The sequence below is a fragment of the Amphiprion ocellaris genome, chromosome 13 (genome assembly GCF_022539595.1).
Source record: "Amphiprion ocellaris isolate individual 3 ecotype Okinawa chromosome 13, ASM2253959v1, whole genome shotgun sequence".
NCBI classification, from domain to species: domain Eukaryota; kingdom Metazoa; phylum Chordata; class Actinopteri; family Pomacentridae; genus Amphiprion; species Amphiprion ocellaris.
Genome location: NC_072778.1, coordinates 34,670,341 through 34,692,965, shown reverse-complemented (window position 1 = coordinate 34,692,965; position 22,625 = coordinate 34,670,341). Strand labels below are relative to the sequence as shown.

Here is a 22,625-nt window from a genome sequence, read left to right as displayed (position 1 = left end):
AGCCGCTAACCAACATGCCACTGTACAGCCCGTAAAATATATAATAAAACAATAAAATAAACAGCAATAAAACAACACTAAAATATAACATCTAAAAGAAATAAAAGTAATAAAATGTCACCATGCTGCTAGATATTGAAAGCCATTTAAAACAGGAAGGTTTTGAGTCGTGATTTAAAAAGATCTAGGTCAGGCATGGTGCACATGTCAAAATAAAAACAAATATAGGAAAAAAATATACTGTCAAAAAGATTAGGAGTTGCAAAACGGTCATTCTGTCCATTGTTTCAATAAATTTGATTGTCATCAGTGTAACAGCGTTAAGGAAAAAATAAAAGTACATTTATGATTGATACCTTACAGCAACAGATCGAGAATACCAATGGGCCCAGAGCATGGATGTTTTTGCACTTTTTTTTTTAACCTTTTTAGACTTGCATACTATATTTAATATCTCTAGGCTGTGCCTTTCTGTCTGAAAAATATCCCTCCACTTTCACTGTTCAACTCCAACTGCTTGTTATGACCTGAAAATCTTTTAGAAATACATGATGTTGTGTTCACTTACATGTTTAAAGTAGAGTTTGCAATTCTGGAACAAGATTGTTAATATTAAGCTCCACCTAGTGTCCAGTCCCTCAGCAGTACACCTAAAACCAGTGCAGAAAATGGTAAAACTGGTTTATGAACAAAAATTAACCAGAAAAAAATTTGTTGTCATGCAGTTGTTACTGTGGACTCCTTTCCGGATGATAAAAAGAATTAATGTGAGTGTGCAGCATATATTTTATATAAACCCTACATTTTGAACAACAAAACTTGGATTTGCAGCAGTTGAGGCTGATTTTGGATCAGCATTCACTAGCAGCCCCTTCCTCTGTGAAGATGATAAAAAATGAATCCGTTTTGGCGCGATTCCAGTATTGTGTTATATGTTTAAAAGTTTAGACAGTGTGGAAGGACAAAATTACTGAAATAATTAAATAGCTTGAGAATCTTTTGTCATTAAGAGATTAAGAAGTGGCTCATCTTTCTATACAGAATGACATCTGCTGACAATTGAAGGGCATTCCCTATGAAAAATATGATGAGTCACACTGTCAGCTTGTAAGATACACACATACACACACGCACGCACGCACGCACGCACGCACACACACACACACACACAGCATATTACAGGTGTTGCCACTGAAGCCGGTAGTCTTTGTTAAACAATAATTTATAACGCATCAGTATTTTCTTTACATATGCCACTTAAAATATGACAGCGAAATTAAAAATTAAATTGGAGGTACTTATGTGGCAAAGTCATAAATCAGTTCAAAGTGGCGATCCCGAAGATTTTCATTTAAATAAATGTCTGTTAAGTCATTGACCCACTGATGAAATCATATTAAACTCCTTGCATTTATAGTATTATTAGCTGGGTGTCTGTATCAGCATTGCTGTGCAAAAATCACAAGCCATGCACAGTTAGAGACACGTGTTCCATCACTCCACAGTTGTCTTTATACCAGAGAGGGTTGGTGGAGTTAATGCGACAGACTGTGGAATGGCCTACCGTTTGTTCTTCTGCGGTTTTTTTCCTCATCTCAGAGGACACTGTTTCCTTTTGGCTTTCATACGCTGTGGCCTCGAATTGAGAGGACGACAACCAACTGACAGACGATGTCACACCGGTGACAATGGCTGCGTTAAAAACGACATGCTTTTTTCACTTCCAGTACGTGCTTCAGCTGCCCTCAAAAAGTATTTACTGATGCACGCAGTCTGCATGCAACTGGGACATACTACTTTGTCATAATAATGTGCCTTAAACTTTGACCGTTGCAGTCTGTAAACTGAAATGAGCTGCCATCTGTTTGGGCTCTGACACCACCACATATGTGACGTAACTGCACAGTAGACTGTGGGTCAGAATAGCTAGAAAAGCATGCAGGCTTGTATACTTAATAAACCGAAGGGGGTATCTGGGTATTTCTGGTAGACATAGTATGTACTGAGGTATACAATTTTGTTTCAGGCATACTATATAGTACGGTACAATAGATGTCAGAGTGCAGTTACTGTTTGGATCACTGGGAACTGAGGTTCGAAATCACAGCAACAATTACTGCTAATTACCACAGGTTTCATCAAACAGAACAAAATGGAGATCTTTGATTTTACCCCTTTTAGGAGACATTTTTGGTAGGCATGGGCTGCAGAAAGTCATTAAAACAAGTCGACAGACACAAAGTAAAGCTTTGATGATACATACATTCGGACACACGTGGACCGCTGTGCAAATCACAGATGCATTGATGTGATTATAGTACTTTCTTGTATGTTCGCAATCTGTTGGCAGGACGCTGTTCAATACGTGCAGAGTAAGTGGTATATATAAGTATGAGGGTACTTCAAAAAGTTCTTGTAAAGACTTGAAAACCAGAAAACATTACAGGAGAAAGATTGTTCTTGCATTATTTTTCATCATAGTCTCCTTTAATGCACTTTTAATGCACTTGGTTCTCTGATGTTCAAGGGATAGTGAAGCGATTCTCCTCAACAGCATCCATGACTTGATCATCACTCTGAAAATGGTGACCATGTAAGTGGGATTTCAGTGGTAAAACAGAAGTCAGATGCTGCAGGTCAGCTGAATTAGGTTCATGAAACAACAGTTCAAAGCTGCTTTCATGCCACTGTTTGGTCGAAGGCATTCTCCTGAAGCAACAGCACGCCAGCTTGAAGTTTGCTCTCTTTGCAAGGCAATGAAGACAAACATTTGAGTTTTTATGGACTGTGCTGCTTCTGCCACTGCCCTCTGTGCTGTTTTGTTTTTTGTTTTGTTCCACCGTCCAGCTACTGATTTCCGAAGGGTGTCACCAGAAAAATTACAATAAACATAGTTTGAGTTTTAGGGGACAGTGATATAAGCCTTTATGGTACACAGTTATGCCCCAACATGGGAGTTATGTCCTTCGTTTTACATTACTGCTGAGCACACCTACGTCAAATTTTGGCACAAATTTTTGGCTGAATGCAAGGTTCCTCGTGGCAGACTTGTGGAGATGACAAAATTTATGTTGCATGGAACCTTGTGTACGTAGAGATGTACACAGTGTAACGCTGGCTTTGCTACTAATATGCTAGTCAGTGGTAATAGCATATAAACACCTCTGAGACACAGGGCAACATCAGAATTAATTTGGATTTTTTTTTTCTGCATATGATGTATTAAATATTAACTTTTCCCTTTAGGTGTGTTTTGGACTCTATCATCTTCTCATAAAAATATCCTAATGTTTGGCTGCTAGCACTTCAGTTTTATTCATCAGTTTGAAATTTGACCAGAAATGTCTTCATTCACTTGCAGTTGAATATATGCATAATTCCAGTCCAATTTGTGATTTTGCAAAGTACTAAAGGCCCTGAATAATTTTAATATTAATAGCTTGCAATTGTGGCAGAAATCATATTGTCAGAGTCAGTGTTATATGGCTGAAATGCAGCCTGAAGCAAGGCAGCATTTGAAGAATTTAAGTAGCAATGCTTTGTAATCAATTCTGTGTTGCTTTAAATGAGCATTAGGTGGCAAGGGAGGCAGACCTAGACATCTGTCGAGATAAATTTTTCATAAGGAAGCCCTCCTTATGGGCACACCCCCTCCAAAAGTGTATGAAACATTTACCACAATCAGTGAAATGAACCTGAGAAATCACTAAGAGATTGGTTGAAGGAGCAGACTGTGAGAAAAAGAGCTAAGTAAAGCTCTCTGACATACACGCAGTGGAAGACCTGATGCTGCAATACTGAGAATGGCTGCAGATTTTCTTACATATTCGTGTGCTTTGAACATGGTCTCCTCCTAACTAGGTCTGCTCCTCATTTTTTGTTTTCCTCTTATTCTTCCCCTCCAAACCCGTTTCCCATCTCAGATTCTGTAAAGACACAGCTGGGCCATTTTTCTCATCCCACTTGTTATTCTCATCTCTTCATGCTTCATGCTTAATGGTTTCATTATACTTAAGAGATGACACATTTTTGGATAAGCTGCATTGTATTTGTCACAGGCTTGCTGTATTTTTTCGGGCTTGTCTCCTGTCACTAGATAACCTTGGTATGTTAAATGGAGCAACTATCCTTTCCCAGATGAAACCACATAGTGACAGTGTCTTTTATTATCACTTTGTCTTGTTTTTGTCTTCAAAGACTGTCAGCAACAGTCAACTGTAGTTTAACCCTGGGATTAGCTTTTCTCTGCCTCGTACTTTATCCTGCTGCCACTGTGCAGCTGCAGTGTGTATGTCGCTTTGTCACACCAAACTCAACTGACAGGGTGTGATCATTTTTTTCTGGACATAAGGCTGTCTTTCTGTCTAGGGTTGTTTGTACACAATAAATCAAACACCCCATCTAACCCAACAAACTATTAAAGTCTATCAGCGCTAGGATTAGGTGTTTAAATGTGCAAACTTTGCAGTTACAGTAGTATTGCTTTGATATGCAGTAACACAGATTGTAGAAAAGGGATGGATTGCCACTTTGAAACTTTTCTGCAGTGGGCTCACAAAGGTCAGAGGATACACAAAAGATGTATTTAAAAATGATTTTGCAAGTATTATTGCTATTTTTACACTGCAGTGTGGTCTACTGGGAGCCCACGCAATGAAGAAGTAAAAACAATATAAACAAAACACAGTATGTCCTGCACTGAATGGTACCCAGCCCATATGGCCTTATGAGACAGCAACACATAACAAATGATTACATACTGCTCCAGGATTTCAAAAAGAGAGCATCTTAAAAGATGCCATTCATTCAATAGGAATGTACTATTATAAGGTCCCAATGGCCAAGTGATTAGGGTGCTTGGGAGCAAATGAGTCCTCATTTTGATTCCTGGAACTGGGCCCTTGATACATTTCATTCTATGCTCTCTTTCCCCACATTTCTTGTCGCTCTCTTCTGTCCCTATCCAACAAAAGCAAACACGCCAACAAATTAAAAATAAATAAATAAAGGTCTTGGCCAACTTGCATTGTTTATCAGTTTTGCCAGGACAAATATCTCCAAATGAAAAAGCCAACTCAATATATTGCTTCCAGACAACCAAAACAACTCAGGATTCTTTGAATTCTTTTATCAAATAGGCAGCTTGATTGCTCACTGTTTGTAAAGGGCAATTAGGCAGAATATGAGATCTGTAACAACATCAAGGCCACAAAATACACCTAAACACTCTCCTCAGGAATAGCTTGCCACATATCTCATTATCAGTGGCAATCTCTAAAGAGTCATTGCTTAATCATGCTCACAAGGTCTCATACTTTCTCAGTAAAATACACTTAAAAGGGCAAAACTGCAAGATTTTTAGATACGTATTGCATTGATATAGCAGCAATCAACTATCTGCTGGACTGATGCTGTACTTAGCAGAGAATAAAGTCACATTTCCTATGTGTGTGTTGCGCTTCTCTGTTTTGGCAGCCAGTCCAACCTCCTACACATTAATGCATGTGAATCCCTCCCGTTGAAATTGTTGGCCTTTGAAATGCTTCAAAACAGACCAATAGTGACCCCCACACTGCATTAGAAAAGCCAAAGTGCAGCCTTGCTCTCAGTTAGTGCCCCCTAGAAACATTGAGTTTAAAACTATATATTGTGTTGGTGCTGTTTACCTACTTTCATGCGTTTGTTTCATTTTAGCTCAATGTGAGAATCGGCTGTTATTTTAAGGCTCTCCTCTTCAATCCTTCTACACTCATGCTTCTTCTTTGCTGCAGTCTGGACATCTCTCTTTCCACAAGTGAACCCAGTCTGTCCATTGATCTGCTCCAGTCCAACAGACCATGATAACATGCACCTGAATAGACCAGAGGAGAGAAAGGTGAAATGAAGATAATGCTATTTGAATTCAGGGTGTTTTACAATACTAGTGCGAGCTAATCGTGGCAACTAGATTATTTTATGTTGGCTTTTGTGTTCATAACCTTTCTAGATATGAATGAAAGTGAAAGGAGGGAGGTGTGACCGACATGTTGGTTTGTTTTGGTAAGAGATGCTGGTGCTTTAACAGCATGCAGTGTCTCTGAATGTTGCACATAAAACCTGTATCATCTAAATGGTTCTACAGGGTGAGCCATAAGTTTCCATACATAGGAAAAATAAACATTTTATGTTGGACAACCGTTTTTATTTATATAATGTGCTCTATATGATAACCATTGTTTCGAAAACGCATATTAATATGTGTTTTCCACTGTTGATGAACTTGCATTTGCACAGTTGAAGTTGTGCTTGTAATGGCGTTGGTTATATGTTCCTTGAGATGATTTATGTCTCGTATCTTCACCTGATGCACCATGGCCTTGAAGTGCCCCCAGAGATAGTGTCAAATGCATCTTCTAGGGTATCTGAAACATAAAAGAATATACATCATACATTTTCCTATGAATGGAAACTTATGGCCCACCCTGTATATCTGATCATATGTGAGAAGTGAATATTTGTTAAACAATATTTTACTGTCATAAATTTTCATCTTTGCCAAGTCAGTGTTGATGATTATAATCTCCAATGCTTTTCTGCAGTTGTTTGAAAGTTATTCAGTAGTTGATTTGTTTTTATTGCCCCAGAGTGCTGTTCCTGAACCCGTCCGACATCATCGTCTGACCCCTCCAGCTGTGTGCCAACTTTTAACACTCAGCAGTGTCTAAAAGAGAAATAAAAACTCCTATTTGCTTGCGTATTGGACACGGTGATCTGGTGTTCAAAATAAGTCAATTAAAAGTGTCATAGTAGAATTTATCTACTCCTATGAAATATTGTGAAACTTTGATAATAGACACATAGGATTCCCCTGTTATTGGCAACATTGATGTATCAAAATAGAAATCCATAAACCTCTCTTGACAGTGCATTAAAGTGGACACATCCTCATGATTGATTAGACATCGAGCTGACAGATACCCAGTGATTGTTTACTGTTGTGGACCCTGGCAACGACTGAGCGTTTATTGCTGTCTGGTCCAGCAGTATTTCAACATTGTGTCTCACTCCTTATAGCCATCAGCAAGCAGCTTCACAGCAACCACACACTTCCAAGTAAGCACTACTGGTTTACTGCTAAACTGCAGTACCCTTGGTGTGTTCTCAGCTCTTCAACCTGATGTTTTCACTTGCAGGTATATTGCATTTACAGAAAGAGTAAAAAATGTCACTGAATAATTTAAGGGTAATTATCCATTCGTGTTCTGACGATCAACATGTTGACTAAATTCCCCTCAGGTTTTAAAGTACTCTTTGAGAAATAAAAACTGCTGTTTACTGTGTTAGTATTGGGAAATGTTAGGCACGTAATTCAATGCATAATCATTTCATTCGCATTTGTAGATTGTGTATTTTTTATCTCGTACAAGATTTTTGCATATCAGTGGATCAGCTCTTCTTCAATCTTGTATTCATTATTCAAAACCCAGCTATTTTTGCGAAAAATGCTTCTTGAATTTTAAAGCCCTGAAGAGGTTGGTGAGATGCCTTTTTACTGCTCTCAGGTGCCACCAAAAACTTTTCACTCACTTCTGCACCTCATTATCCATTCAAATCACAGCGGCACATCAGGTGAAAGTGACTGACAACAGCTCAAGATGGAAACCACAAATAAACGATGATGCTGGTGACATTGCCCCCTCCAGGAGTCCTTCCATCGGAAAGAATCAATGTCAGACCGGCGGAGCATCGCTTTTCCTCACTGCATTTTCTGTGATGTGTGAGATTTTTTACGCTTTCAGTGACCCATACTTTGAAGTGTAGCAAACACAAGACACGGCCGAGTACACAGAAAGAACAACATTACTTTCTCCCCCTTTTTTCGCTCTTTTGTCACCTAAGAAAGACTTCTGTAGATCTGTGGAGGTGATTGTGTTTGTTATATTTAGAGAAAATTAGATTTTACAATTAATTGTGTGGAGTACTTGCAAAGGAACCCAGTAAACAAAAAAACTATTTGTGGGTATGAGGAAGAAACAAAACAAAAATTGCTGCCTTTCTGCATCACATCATCTGATTTATAATCAGCTGTGTGTAAAGTGGTAGGAAGTGGCGACTGAATTACTACACTCCTGCTGCTGCAGTCAGTTGAGAGTGACTCAAGCTTCGAGTACGGTAGCTGGTTTGATACTTTTTTATTAAAGCAAATATGCTTGAATGGGTCTGTTGGTGAGCTGGTGTTCTCATACAGGCACATCTATTCATTTCCTATGGATCACATGGACCCAATCAGGTCCTGATGATGTCATTGCGCTCTGCATCATTAATATTGAAAGGTCATTTCCCCTACTTGGAAGTTGTGTCTATTACATGCTGGATTCAATTTCCAGTTTGCCACAAGACTCCCCGGGTCACTCTTATTATTTATCTGGGAGAAGACAACCTCGCAGTGTTATAAAATTCCTCTGGAAATTACTTCCCTTATGGTTGCTTATAGAGCTCCTGACTTGGATGGGCTGCTCTTGTCAGACTCGTGGCACTTTGCCATTTTTCTTGGATAGAATATTTTTTTTAAACTTACCAAAAGACATCTTAATCCCCAAAATGCATGCATATATAATATATATGAAAAAACTCTTACATTTTCTTTATTATGTGTTAAAATCCTGCTTTGATTTAATGTGTAGCTATAAAAGGTGCAAAAAAACACCATACTAACTCCACATGTAGCCTCAATCTGAGTAAGTACAATTACACCATTTTATTGCTTGATTTGTTTTCATATTTCCTATGTAGGTGATAATGTCTGCTTCAGCTATTATTGCACATTAGAAGTCACAAGCAACAACACACTCTTTGTTTTTTCTTCTTTTTTTTAGGTTGCTTTGTAGCGTTCTAATAGGAACCCCAGGCTAGACTGCTACTTTTATGAGCATGATTAATTATGAAACCTCAAAGAAGTCTTACTTTCTGTCAGCCCAAATCCCTCCCTGCATTCTACTTTTCCCCCATTTTCATACCAGTTTCACCTAAAAATATGCCTGTTCATCTAACACTCGTATGAATTTAACTGACAGAAAAATGTTCAAAAAATGCATCTCTGTCTTTTCACATGCTGTGTATAAAGAGCACTATCAAATGTCACAGAATAAAATATAAACAGACTGTGATACAGAGATTTCCTTAGCATTCCTTATTAAAAATATTTAAAAAACCATCCTATTAGGTGCAATCTGAGGTTATATGAGCTTTCTTTAGTCATATCAGTGGCGATAAAGCACTAAACACATGCACAAAGCAAAGTGTGCACCACACGCTGTATTTCTGATGCTTACGGGTATGTTTGGTTCAAACACTTTGAAGGATATCTGAACCTGTGACTCATTACTGCTTTGAAATGCATTGTGTTTCATTACTTGGCTTCCTCCACATTCTTCACCTTCCTTTTAGCCTGAATCCCACTTGGAACGCTAAAAATTAGGGCAGCGTGTCCCGTGAGAATTTTGGAATAAAACAAGGTTTCTGAAATAGTACTGTGTACTGTGAATGACAAGAGTTTTTATGGTTGGTGGTCTCCTAGTAATTGCACTTCAGTCTGTAATTGTGAAAAGGATTATGAATATGCCATTGTATTCTAATCTGTGAAACCTATCTTGCAGTGGAAGTATTATCATAAAAAAGCCTGATGGGACAGCAGACAAAAAACTAATGGACACCTTTTTAATAGTATCAGCAGCATTGCTTTCCAGAAATATCAGCAGAACCTCCTCAAGTGGAACTCTTGTTCTGCAACAAACACTTGTATGGCTTTGAAGACTCCTCTAGGCTAAAAATAACACTTAAGATGGGCACTTACGGATAAGTTTTATACTCTACACTCTGCACACGTACAATCTGACACAAGCCGTACAATATTAAAGTTTAGCTCGTGGTCCAGCGGCAGGCGAAAGCATCATACAATTACTTTCTAAAGCCAAGGAGAGGTTCTACACAGACAGACTTGACCAGAGCAGAAGGTATCAGTCTGATACCACGGCCTAAACCAGCAGGTGGAGCTCAGCAGACTGCCAACAATGGTTTAGCAGCAGTTGACTCATAACAACTGTGACCTTCTGGATGGTCCAATCAGGTGCCTTCTGATACCATGACATCACTGTCCCAACACCTAGCTGCAAACATGTCTGATGTGTCCTCCCGAGGGACTTTTTGTTAATCCACCCTGACAATGTATGTTTCTTTTCACCTCTGCAGGGAAGTCACAGTGAATGGCTACTATCAAGGATTATCATTAGCGCTGCAAGCCTGCTGACTCTGCTCCCCACCCCTTGAGTATTGCTGTGGACGAGGGACGCCTACATCCCCACACATTCATTTCTGATCGTAGAGGTACAAGGTCTTACTGTAGGAAGGGGAGGGAAAGCCTGCAGATGACATCACGCAGCTCCATGGACAGCTGTCAGGATGAGTCAGGTGAATGTGGGCAGACTGAAAATTCGCTGTGTTCTTCATGTCAGGGAACAAAATCCTCCTGCAGTGAGGGAGGTTCCGATTCACTCAATGTCAAAGTATGAGTAACTACTCTGACAGGAGGCTGCAGTAACTTCCATGTCTGTCAGACAATAGACGATAACATAAAAGGTGCTCACCTGTGGCTGTAATCATAAGTGTTGCTCTTATCAGCATGGGGCTCTGTGAGGACTGTCATTCGGTAAGATGCTGCAGGTTTGAATAGAAATGTACGACTAATCTTTAACATCAGTGCAAGCTGAAACTATAACGGTACCACAAATGTAATGTTAATCTAGTTTTATCATAACACAGGCAAAAGCATAATATATATTCACCACCCTCTCTGTTTATCGAGTGCAACACACGACAGATTTGCATTTGCTCAATTATACATTCAGTGTGTGACTAACGTGCACTTCCTCATTATGAGAAGGAATTATTTATAGCATGCTGTGCTCTTATCATTTGTCGGGCCCAACAGGTACAAAAAGATGAAGTTCAAGGACACTCAAACTTGTCCTCCCAGCAAGCTGTTACTTGGACAAACATTCATCATTCAAGCACACAGTTACACCACATCTAATCCGTCTTCTCTGCAGAGTATTAATTGGATAAACAAATCTCTGTTGCACTATGTATGTGGCAGTCTCCTCTGTTCTTGACTGAATTAATATTGCACACAAAACAGTTCACTGATATATCTACGTCGGTGAGAATTTAATATGCAATTTAATGCACGGCCCTTAAGTTTCAGCATGAGCAAAACCCAATGGAGAAAACAATTACTCCGCAAATTATTATTGCAGAAAAAAAATATTCAGGAGTGTCTTTCAAGAAGATAATTATATTCTGAGGCCTTCATTAAGAGCTTCGTAAGTACATTTGTAAGCTTATTCTCGTCAGGACTGTAATTCATGCTGCACTGGTGGAGCTTCTTAATTAACACCTACTCAAGCCAACAAATAGAAGTGTGTTAGTTGTACTTGCCTGCAGAACAAAACACTATGGTCGTTTGTAATGTTCTCTGTGTCCACCGCTTTGAATAGCTGATGACCGTCTCCTCTTCTTTTCCCTTTGTCTGTGGTTTTTTTTTTTTTGTTTTTTTTTTTTTTTTTTAGCATTTTTCATATCTGCTTTCAGTGCTTTGTCATATTTGGTTATAATATTTCTTTTGTACATGGACACATCTTTGGCCAACAAGGCTGACCGAGCACACACAATAATAGCAGGATGCAGAGCGTTGAAACTTAATTACCAACTGGCACTACCTTTCCAGTTACTTTATAGAACCAAGAAGCAAAATCTGTAAGCGTGATGCCAACAGTGTGTGTGTGTGTGTGTGCATGCGGGCATGCATGCATGCGTGTGTGTGTGTGTGTGTGTGTGTGTGTGTGTGTGTGTGTGTGTGTGTGTGTGTGTGTGTGTGTGCCATTCGGAAAAGTGAGGCGGGAGGGGTGGCACCTGGCCTCTTTAGATAATCTATTTATGTATTTCACACTTCATTAAGCCCAAACCAAAATACTTGGCTCTTGAATATGTTTATCAAATGTCTCAGTGTTATCAGTCACAGCTGCAACAAACCATAAAAGTGCGACTGCAGCATACTGATCATGGCTATGCTTGTTTCTTGACCTTGGAATTGTAAAATTTGTAACATGTATAACCTATTTCTAGTTACCTGAATAAAAATCCTCATCCAAAATGTCAGTGCTGCTGTTGTAAGATGTTTATTACACATTAATAAAAAGTGAGAAACCGAGGCAGCATTGTGCTCATTGAGTATGTGCACCTGATGCTGCATCAGCTGGCTCTGGAGTGCTGTCTTTTTCCGGGGGGCGTCTGTGACTTGAATTTGTTAATATTTGAACCCGGTGACATTTAAAAATAAATAAATAAATAAACAAACAAACAAACGAGAACATAATCTTAATTTACAACAGGCATGAGATGAATGCAAAAAAATGTTTGAGAAACCTCTGACACTGAGCTGCTCTAAATTTAATTAAGACCGAAACTTAAAATAAACAAAAAGGCCACGTGTTAGCCAGGAAGTTAAGACAAACTGCTGAATAAATAATTGTACAATCTGGATGACTGAGATCATGTCTGACAACTTTGACAACGACAGAAAGATGGTTTCAGTTTGAACGTCCTGTGAGACAAAAATACAACAACTTCCAATTGACTAAAACTGCATGTCAGGAAAAAAAATATGTAGAATATTACACTCACATATGATTTAAGATAATTCAACAGATAAACAGTGGATACACAATGTTTTAGAATAAAATCCTTGACTCAAATCACTTTTTATTAAGAATGCTAGACTTAGAGTTAAGATCAGCATATTATGTATGTAACCAACGCAATTTTTCTCAATAATTTTGGCTGTGGATTATAAATAAAACTACACGGAATTCAAATTACATTAAAAACCCTGATCCTGCTGATTTATATTGTGGCGTTACGATGCTTTTTATTTCGTCTTTTCAGGCTATCTCAAGGTTTGTTTTTTGCTCAGATTAGCAAACAATGAATGGTTGGGGAAACGTTATGAGAAATGTCAAGAACACTTTCTAAAATAAAATGATGGTTGAGGAACATTTGCTGAGAAGGTGCAGCGAATGCTCACCAGATCCTGAGGAAAGGTTTGTGAAACTGTCCTGGAATGTTTGCTGGATTTTCATGGAACGTTGCTTAAATATTAAGAGTAGTAGTTTGGGTAACATTCATAGAACAATTACTGCCCACACTTCCCCAGGAACATACGGGACTTGATTACTGCCCAGCTAGATTTTTTTTTTTTTTGGTTCTAGAAACATTCTGAGAAATTTCTGCAAAGTTCTAGTCATGTAAAGGAAGCTTTTCTAACGTTCCCAGAATGTTCTCCTTAAATCTAGGATACCGTTCTCTAAATACATGTTAAAAATATTTGGTGATAACAATGTGAGACCATTAAGCCCTAATGTCTTACCTCAACAATATTCCCAAAACATTCTCAGCACATTGAAGGCAAAAATGATCTACTTTTGTTCATATATATGTCATCTACAGCCTTGACTTTGAAAACATTTTTCAAATGTTGGTTAGAGCATTTTTCCATTATGAGCATGTAACATAGTCTGTGGGCCTGACAACATCCTCTAAATGTTCTTTGAACCATTTTAAGGATATTTATTATTTAAAATAATGTTCCTATGAGGTTGAAAGTAAACTTGGACAGAACATTTTCACATTTAGAGAATTTGTGGAGGATGTTATGACATTATGTTCCATGATAACAAAAGAAGAAGATGTTCTTAAGGCCTGAAATGACAGAATGTTTTTATAAAACGTATAAAACGGGGATGTTGCTTTTGAGAGCATTCTTCTATAAAACGTTCCTGCAGTGTTGCAAGATAACAAAGGAGCAACGTTCTCAATGCAACATTTGGATTTAGAAAAAGAATATTACCATTAAGAAGAACATTGTGGGAACTAAAATAAAACTCACATCTGAAAACATATAGAACTTGCAGAATATTCTCAGAACATTTTTTAGAAAAAAAACAACAAAAAACATTCAATGGCAGCCTTCTCCAATCATCTTCTGAGCATTTATAGAATATCCCTGAAGGTTACAAGACAAAATAACCTTCTAGTAAGATTTGAAGGCTTGCTGAAGGTTAGTGTTTTCTCGGAACACACAGACTGCAGTAAATATGCTTTCAGGATAAACTATATATTCACATATGCTATGTTTGGCGTTTCTGTACATTGCACTGTATGAAGATATTCTGTTACTGCCACTATTTAACATCGGGATTCCAAACAACTGTGTCACTTTTTTCAGTTGTCCTGTCATTTGGATTGTAAAAACTTTCTACTTTAGACTCTGTGTTAAAACGGTTAAACTGTTATCCCACTGCTCGGTCTGGTCCTAAGCAATAATTAATCCATATATGGACACGTACCGTGAGCGCCACGCCCGAAACACCTCCTCGCTGCTCGGGCTTGCTGCGGCCTGTGGTCGGCCTGCCCCTTTGCCAGGAAGTTCAGGAACTCGGTCACCGCCCCGGCCCCCCTCCCCTCCCCTCCGCCTCATCCGTTGTTGGGCAATAGTCTGCTCCGTCGAAACGGTCTCGACCGAAACTTTTCAGGTCACTAAGAGCTCAAGACCTCTTTTCACCGCTCTCGTATTTACTTTTTTCGATACACTTTTCGAGTGGAAGTAACCTCGGACGCGGACGTGAGGAGCACAGCTGAGTCTGCGAGGTGAGGAAGAGGGAGGAAAACTTTCCAGGCGAGGAATTCCGTAATTCTCATTCCTCCATTTTGAACTTTTAAACTCCCGTTTGTCTAGCGGATTGTTGTCGGTAAGTTTAAAACGCGTCCTTATTACTTTCCCAACTGTACATTTTAAATCGTCTTGCCCTTAGGTAGTTACCCAGACAGGCTATTAACACGACATGTGAGGTTTTTTTTTTCCCACGGCTTTAAAAGCAGACGAACTCAGCTACCGTTGTTGTTGTTTGTCGATTAGCATTAGCATTAGCCATGTTAGGATCACTGTAGGTTAACTGGTTAGCAGGTAACATACGGGCGTTAGGCGGAGTTGGCTCAAATGTTACCTGCGAAAAGTTACGACGAAAATACCTGTTGGAAATCGACTAACTTTACACAAGCGTGTCCTTTTCTTTAACTCCCACGTTTCTCTAAGTGGGTCAACCCGACGCTTCGCTACAACAGGTGTAAGTAGCTACTTAACGCTGGTGTTAGCATCTAACATTAGCTGACCAGGTGTTTGACCCACCTTGCCGCAGCCTTCTCTCTAAGTTAGTGCTATGGCTATGGATATTCGTACTTTCTTTACTAAATAAATGGAGTAAATGCATTTTCTGATTTCTCTTCAAATTGCTTTCAGTTTCCCAGATTTTGAGGTATTTCTCGCTGGGAGTCTACCTGCCACACCCTTACAGTGGAAATGTGCGCAGTTTCCTCTACACTCCTCCACTTACTTAGATAAATCATCAGACCCCTTTAAAAGCAGCTTTTGTTCCGCTTTATCAGGTAGAACGTGATTTTAGTGGAAACAGTCCATGTTGATATTTGTGGATTAGCCCAAGCTAACTCCAGTGTTTGCGCAAAGAGCCCTTGATACCCGACTTTTTAATTACAATTTTTCAGTGTATTTCACATCACGAACTCTTCCGTTTGCTTGTATTGTATTCTGGCCTTGTTTTTTTTAAGCCGCTTGGAAATCTGACCAAAACTTTCTCCATGTTAAGATACTCAGTGGTCAGTGAGTAATTGAGAAGTACCAGACAATGAAATGAGCTACAACTGTGCCAGACAATTTGCATCCACCTATTTTAACAGGTATCTTTTGATTTAGTCACAGGAGATATCACTGATGGAAATGCAGACTTTGGTTAGGATTCTTGAAAGCAAAACACAAAGTGCATAATCCAATATACAACAGTTCGGTATTACCTTAGGAAGTCATCATTCACATGTTCATTCATTGCTTGTAATATTTTTGCCTCTTTGTTGACAATCTAGGCTAATAGCGAGCTCTGACATTGTTCTCATAACACAGCTGACCAACTTTTTGGTTGAAGCCCCCCAGCCCTCAGGGCTTGCTGATTATCCCTGCCCCTCCATGTTTGGTAGCTAATCAATTTAGTTGCAGCCAGTGAATGAAAAGAGAAATCGAAATTGGGCCACAGTGTGACTGTGTGCTGCCTTTGGCAATCATGTTGTGAGGGATGAAGCATTGCTGGCTCTAACAGGTATCTTAGTATTTAGATTTTTGTACAGACTTTTTGAGACTTGTCTGAAAATTGCTAACTAAGATGTTTTTTGTCATTTTTTTAATGGCCAAACAAAAGCTCATCCTCTTGATCATGCAGCCACAGTAATTTTATATGACAATGGGTATTCTGTGTTTTGAAAGAAGATGTTTTCTTTGATGTAATCTTTATTGTGTTGCATCTGAAGAAATATATATATTTTTTTAAACCTGGTTTCCTGGTTCAACTTTTTTACTTTAACATTGTTCATTATTTTTACTCCCAGACATCATGACAAGCATCAACACAGCTAACATCAACTTTAAATGGGACCCCAAGAGTCTAGAGATCCGTACTCTAGCAGTGGAGAGGCTACTGGAGCCCCTAGTCACCCAGGTAATGTACATCATGTGTATTTTTATGTGGTTGATAGGTCATGGGTAGAATGGGTGCAGAGACTTTGTTGCAAAAATGCCTCAAAATACAGTAACTTTAACGTTATGCTTAAAGCGTAGCAACTATTAATAGTATTCAAAAAGAAGCTCCTCACTTGCTACACTTTCCCAAACAACAGAAGATGGCATATTATGGTAATTATATTAACAGAGATGTTTTTCCTTCATTTTACCTATTTGAGCTAATGCATCAGTTTCATGGGGTTTGTGTGTGAAAAGGGCTGTTGAAATGTAGTCTTCCAAATACACTAAAGAGAGATTCTTAAGCAGCTGTTTCTGTTGATGAAACATTTTTTTATCACTGCTGTAGGTCACTACTTTGGTAAACTCCAGCAACAAAGGTCCATCTAACAAGAAGAAGGGACGCTCCAAGAAGGCTCATGTTTTGGCTGCGTCAGTGGAGACCGCAACTCAAAACTTTCTTGAGAAAGGAGAAAAAATTGCCAAGGAAAGTCAGTTCCTTAAGGATGAGCTGACTGCTGCTGTGGAGGATGTCCGCAAGCAAGGTATATTGGAAATACATATTGCAACAGTGTGTGATCTCTAGCTTGTACAGAGTGCTTCTTAAGATAGGATGTCTGATAAATAAATCATAAGCTATGTACATATGATCTGCCCCAGTAGAGGACCTTGAAATAAAAATATGCCTTGAACCTGATAGATTTCTTTCTGCTATGGGGTTTTCAGGGAGCCCATTAATAGACTTTTGATTTAAGCATGCAGACAGTTTACATTAATTTCAGGCTAGACACTGTCATTTCTTCATCTTCTGCCAAATCCAATTTAACCATGTTTCCCCTTAGAAATCTGCATCATGGTCATCTAGTGTAAAGTTGCTCAGGAGGTTTCTGGGCTTCCACAGCTTCAACCTTACTGTTTTTAGTCTTGAATCTTTTGTAGTACTTCATGCCCTGTTGCTGCTCTGCTGTGGTCTTCTGTGACAAAAAATAAGAAATGGTTAGTATAACGGAGAGAAAAATGTCATCAACTCAGTAGGGATTTAACATGTTTGTGGTTCTGTGTGCTCATTCAGTTAATATTTGTGCTGCGATTGGTGTGACTTGTAGAGAGCCATATTTAACTACCATAAACTACCATTAATGTAGGATTAAAGTATACCTGATACGGTACACATTATAATTTTAAGTCTTGGCCAGGAAAGAAAAATGCTCCCTAAGTTAGGGCTGCGCAGTAACTCAGAACTATTCTCTATCATCTAAGTCATTAAAATATGATTCACACAAAAATGGTTCTGTAATGAATTATTTCTAATCCATAAAGTTATGGATTAAATAGTTAAAATTTTAGTTTTATTGACACATTGGAGTTTCTGTCTGGCAATGATACTGTGAGGATAATTTCAGATGTATTTGCCCAACCCTATCCTATATCATTAATCTCTGTGATATACAGTGATTCCACAATAGCCAACCTTTTATTACAGAAACCTGAGTTGTGTCGTGTCTTTGATAGACTCTTGTCAGAAGCAGTAATATATGTCAGCTTGATGTGTCAGAGTTATGACCTGTTCTGGCTGCATGAGTCACAAAGAACAAGATGAATAATGCTAAATCGCTAGTTGCAAGAAACATACTCCCATTACATCACTTTTCGCTCCATGAAAAGCACATCAAGATGGAGACCGACTGGAGTAGGTAGGACAAGATCTAGCAGTTGGTCCACCATGCTGTGTGTGTTGATTAAGTGCAGAGTCACTGATGTCACACCACATTACACAAGTAGCTGATTTTGATTGGCTATCGCCATCAGTGGCTTTTCAGTCAAGCTTCAAAAGAGCTTGAACCCTAGATTTTGACATTCAGATGATATACACATTTAGTTGGAACAGTATCATTCTGCAGTAGTTTTAAATTTCCAAATGATTGCATGAGGAAAAAAAATATGCATTTGATGAGAATAGGCCTTCATCTTGGACATGTCTGCGGTTAAAAATAAATCGAAGTCTGTAAACTGGATTAGGTTGAAGCCAAAATTGTTTGTCTTTATCATCACATACCAGGAAGCTTGTCTTGTCTATGGAGATGACTTAAAGATTGCGGTTATGGTAGTGGAAATTGGTCTAGTATTCTATGTAAAAGATTATTTACTTGGCTACTTAGTGGAGAACCCACTCATTGTGTGGAAAAAGTGACACACAAGCTATCCACTGTTCCTGCTTTTTAATCAAAACACTTCCCTTTTTAGCTGTTGCCTCTGAGATCACAACAGGGTAGTGCAAGAAGTGATACAGGAAACAGTTTGCAGATGCCACCGATGATGTGAGATGTATTTAAATGGCTATATCCACCTGCCTGGTGGGAGTCCACCCACACACAGTCCATTTCCTATTCAATTTCATGACTCCCACAAGTCTTGAGACAGGAATCAACCATCAAACCACCAGCCAATGAAATTACCATTTGTCTTGCAATAGCAGGCTTCATCATCTAACAGCCATGTGAACAAGTCTAATTTACTTGTTTCTACTCCATATATCTGACTGTATTTTGACACACTAGCAGACCATCGAGACCAGGGAGCTATGACTCGAGGGTGGCTGTTATCACCTTTTGAAGTGACATCTGTGTCACTGTGTCTTTTTTTTTCCCCCCAGATGCCCAGCGAGTTAGACGTCTTCTGCTCGAGCTCTGCTCTGAGTAGTTGGGAGGTGGAAAACATGTCTCTAGATAGCCTGTGCAGTGCTCAGTGCCCAGGAATGTTACTGTAGTCGTGGTAAGCTGTCACTGGGCTGGAATTTAGTGACTGTTGTTAGCTGGTGCCTAGGCCTGGCTGTCAGCTATGCCATGCTGCTCAGTGGAGCGTGCCTAGACTGATAATACGGCCATTGAGTGGGGTAACACCCCCCCACCACCCTGGATTCAGAGAGCATTTTCCACCCAGCTGTGGCTTACCAGCTGTTTAAAATGGAAGAAAAAATTGACATGATGATAAAGGATGACTGTGCTTATAATGCTTGTTGAAGTGGCTAGTGGACCGAGTATTTTTTTCTTAAATTATTTTAATATTCGTGTTTTCTCCACTTAATATGATTTTGGAATATTTCATATATTCAGACATTATATTTTAGCCTTGCTAATAAGTCAGTTGTCTCACACATCAGTGGATATTTCTTGCGGTTTTTCTTTTCTCAGCTGTTTCTGTCTGCTCTTGTCCTTGTTCACCTCGTCTTGCCCTTCCCTCCCTGTCTGTGTCTTTGTTGTCATGCTGTTTGGGAGGCTTATTGTGTGATATACATTTTAATCATTTCATCATGCACTTGGAAGGCCGCAGGTGAGCATTAGATTGATGGAAGTTTATTAAAGGAGTGCTGATCACTATCTGCCCTCTGAAAATGGCCTTATTGATTTTGTTCACGGGGGGGGAATAACAGCCTGAGGGGTAGGGCTGTGTTTGAGGTCTTTGTTGTCCATCATTTGCACAAACTGCGTTAGCTCTTTGTCAAAACTGAAATCAGACAGATCAGTAACATTACAGAGTGTGATTGAGAGTTACAGCACTTTACTGAATTGGGAGGACATCTCCAAACGTGAATGTAAAAATTAATTTTCTTTCCTAGAATGGTAATATAACAAATTATTGATTTGTTCATGGACAAAAAAAGCGATCAACATTTTGGTATGAATGGTTTGAAGTAATTGCCCAGTAAATGCCCCAAGCAACATTTACAACTTTATGTATTAATCTGAAAATTTTGTAGTTTTCATTGTACTTAACTTAGTTATCTTCACCTTGGTTCTGTTTTAGACCTGAAATGAACAGTTGATCCGCTTGTTAGGTGGCTGAATAAAGATAATTGTCAATATTTATTAATAGATTTAACCATATTCAAATGTAAAATGCCAAACTTGTGCCTTTTCATATAATATTGGCCTCATTCTAGTTTCTAGACAAAATGATAGAGAGAATAGAATTTAGCACTGTTAAAGACAATAAATAGCTTCAGCCTTAGTCACAAGCCTTAGTAATGAAAAAAAATGTGTGGATATATCATTTTTAAATAATTTGAAGAATTTTAATTACATTGTAGCTAAAAATTTTCTAGCTCTTACTGTAATGAAATAGTTAAAGTTGAAGAAGGAGCTTCTGCAACTGGAGTGTTTTTTTTGTAAAGATTTATTTGATGATACGATGAAAGTTGCTGCTGATGTGGTGCTGCTAAAGCCACAATCGCTTGTATGTCACACCCAGTTTACAGCAGTGTTGTGTGCTAGACTGAAAAGGCATATTGAGTTTTGAAGGAATGAAAACTCTTTCTACTAATGGTGCAACAGTACGCTATTTGGTGTGCACTCTGGTTTTTAGTGTCATAGTTTGGTACAGTGGACGCTGTTGGTTCTGGTGATACTGTAAATTAACAACACGTGGAATGGCAATGGCAAGTAATGGTGCGGCAAACAAACAGATATTGCGTATGGACATTTAGTGTTTGAGTTTCATGATCAGGGAAGAGTTTTTCGTATAATAAAACTCTATTTCAAAATACATTAATTTGATTAATCTCTTATTTTGGTTTTGTGTCGTGTAAAGTCAGTGGTATTTCTGGTGTTGTGACATTGCTGTAGTGTGCAGGATTAGGATCTAGGAAAAGTAGATTGTTTCTTTGGTAAGTAAATGGATATTAAGCCACTGCAGGACATAAGTAGGGGATCAAAATGTCACCCTGATATATGTAAATACTATAATTAGACTGATACTTGATCTTGATTGCAATATCAGCATGTAAATATAAACATTCAGATGTCTGCAGTAAGTACTTTTATTGTGTACTTTGTCATTCTTTGGAAATAGTATTTGTACGCAGTTAAACCTCTAATTGTAACTGCCTATACAATTTCAGTAAGTAGTTGCTGAAGTGCACTTCTTTTGAACTGTAAGCGCAATCAGGCATGCATGATGCCAGCATGAGCAAAGATTGGGGAATATGTGCCCTACTAGCACAGCAATCAAGATTAGTTTCTCAAAGGTTGTCAGTTTACTAACCCCAAGAGGGGTCCATTGATGGTTTATTACTGATGTTTCATTTCCTATCCCTAGTAGCGGGTATTTTTAAGACATGGAAGTTTCTCAGTTCAGTCAAGGCTATGGAATTGCAATATTAGTGTACACTTAGACCAATCATAGAGGCTCCAGCTTGTTGCTGTAGTTTGTCATGTCACTCACTACTTTTAACCTAGATACCCAAAGGAATAGGTGTTTCCGGTTAATTTAATCTTTTGGATATGTTTTATATCAGGGCTGCATAGTGGCAGCTAGAAGATCCTCAGTTTGCATCTCCGCCTTCCCAGGATCTTTCTGCATGGAGTTTGCATGTTCTGCTTGTGCATGCGTGATTTTTCACTGGGTACTCCGGCTTCCTCTCACAGTCCAAAAACATGCTGTGGTTAATTGATAACTAAAGGTGTGAATGCGAGTGTAATTGTTTGTGTGTGTATGTAGCCCTCTGACAGACTGATGACCTGTCCAGGGCCTGCCTTGCCTTTGCCCTAAGTCCGCTGGGATAAACTCCAGCCTCCCCAGGATTTTAATGAGGATTACGTGGGGTATAGAGGATGGATGGAAGTTTTATATCATTTATGCAGCTTGGTTAAATGTTTTTGTGTAAGTTATGTTCTGCACAAATGACATTGTGGTTATGGAATATGCAGCCTGTTGATAAAGTTTTAGGTGTTTTTAATAGTTTTGGCCTCCTCTTGTCAAGGCTGCAGCGTGCTATCATTTTTGTCGCATTTGCAACAAAAATCTGTCAGATACACACAGATTTGTTGAAGGTGCATCTGGAATTTAGCAGTGCTGTCTTTGTGTGTGTATACGTGTCTAGGTGGTGTGCCCAAGTATACATCGATAAAGTCACACAAAATTTTACTGTGGTCAATTTTACACCTTATTTCACAGA

At 38.8% G+C, this 22,625-nt stretch overlaps 1 protein-coding gene across 2 annotated transcripts in view; it reads left to right on the top strand.

Annotated features, from left to right (window-relative positions):
- Positions 1–14,558: 14,558 nt before the first annotated feature.
- Positions 14,559–22,625, top strand: part of ctnna1 (catenin (cadherin-associated protein), alpha 1) — an 86,190-nt gene continuing 78,123 nt past the window's right edge. The window contains exons 1-3 of one of the 2 annotated variants that reach the window (XM_023284092.3): positions 14,559–14,739; positions 16,543–16,652; positions 17,022–17,217. In XM_023284092.3, coding sequence (XP_023139860.1) covers positions 16,548–16,652; positions 17,022–17,217 — 301 coding nt within the window. In that variant the 5' untranslated portion in view covers positions 14,559–14,739; positions 16,543–16,547. Of the gene's footprint in view, positions 14,841–16,542; positions 16,653–17,021; positions 17,218–22,625 lie in introns of both variants that reach the window. The other variant, XM_023284091.3, reaches the window with a different exon arrangement.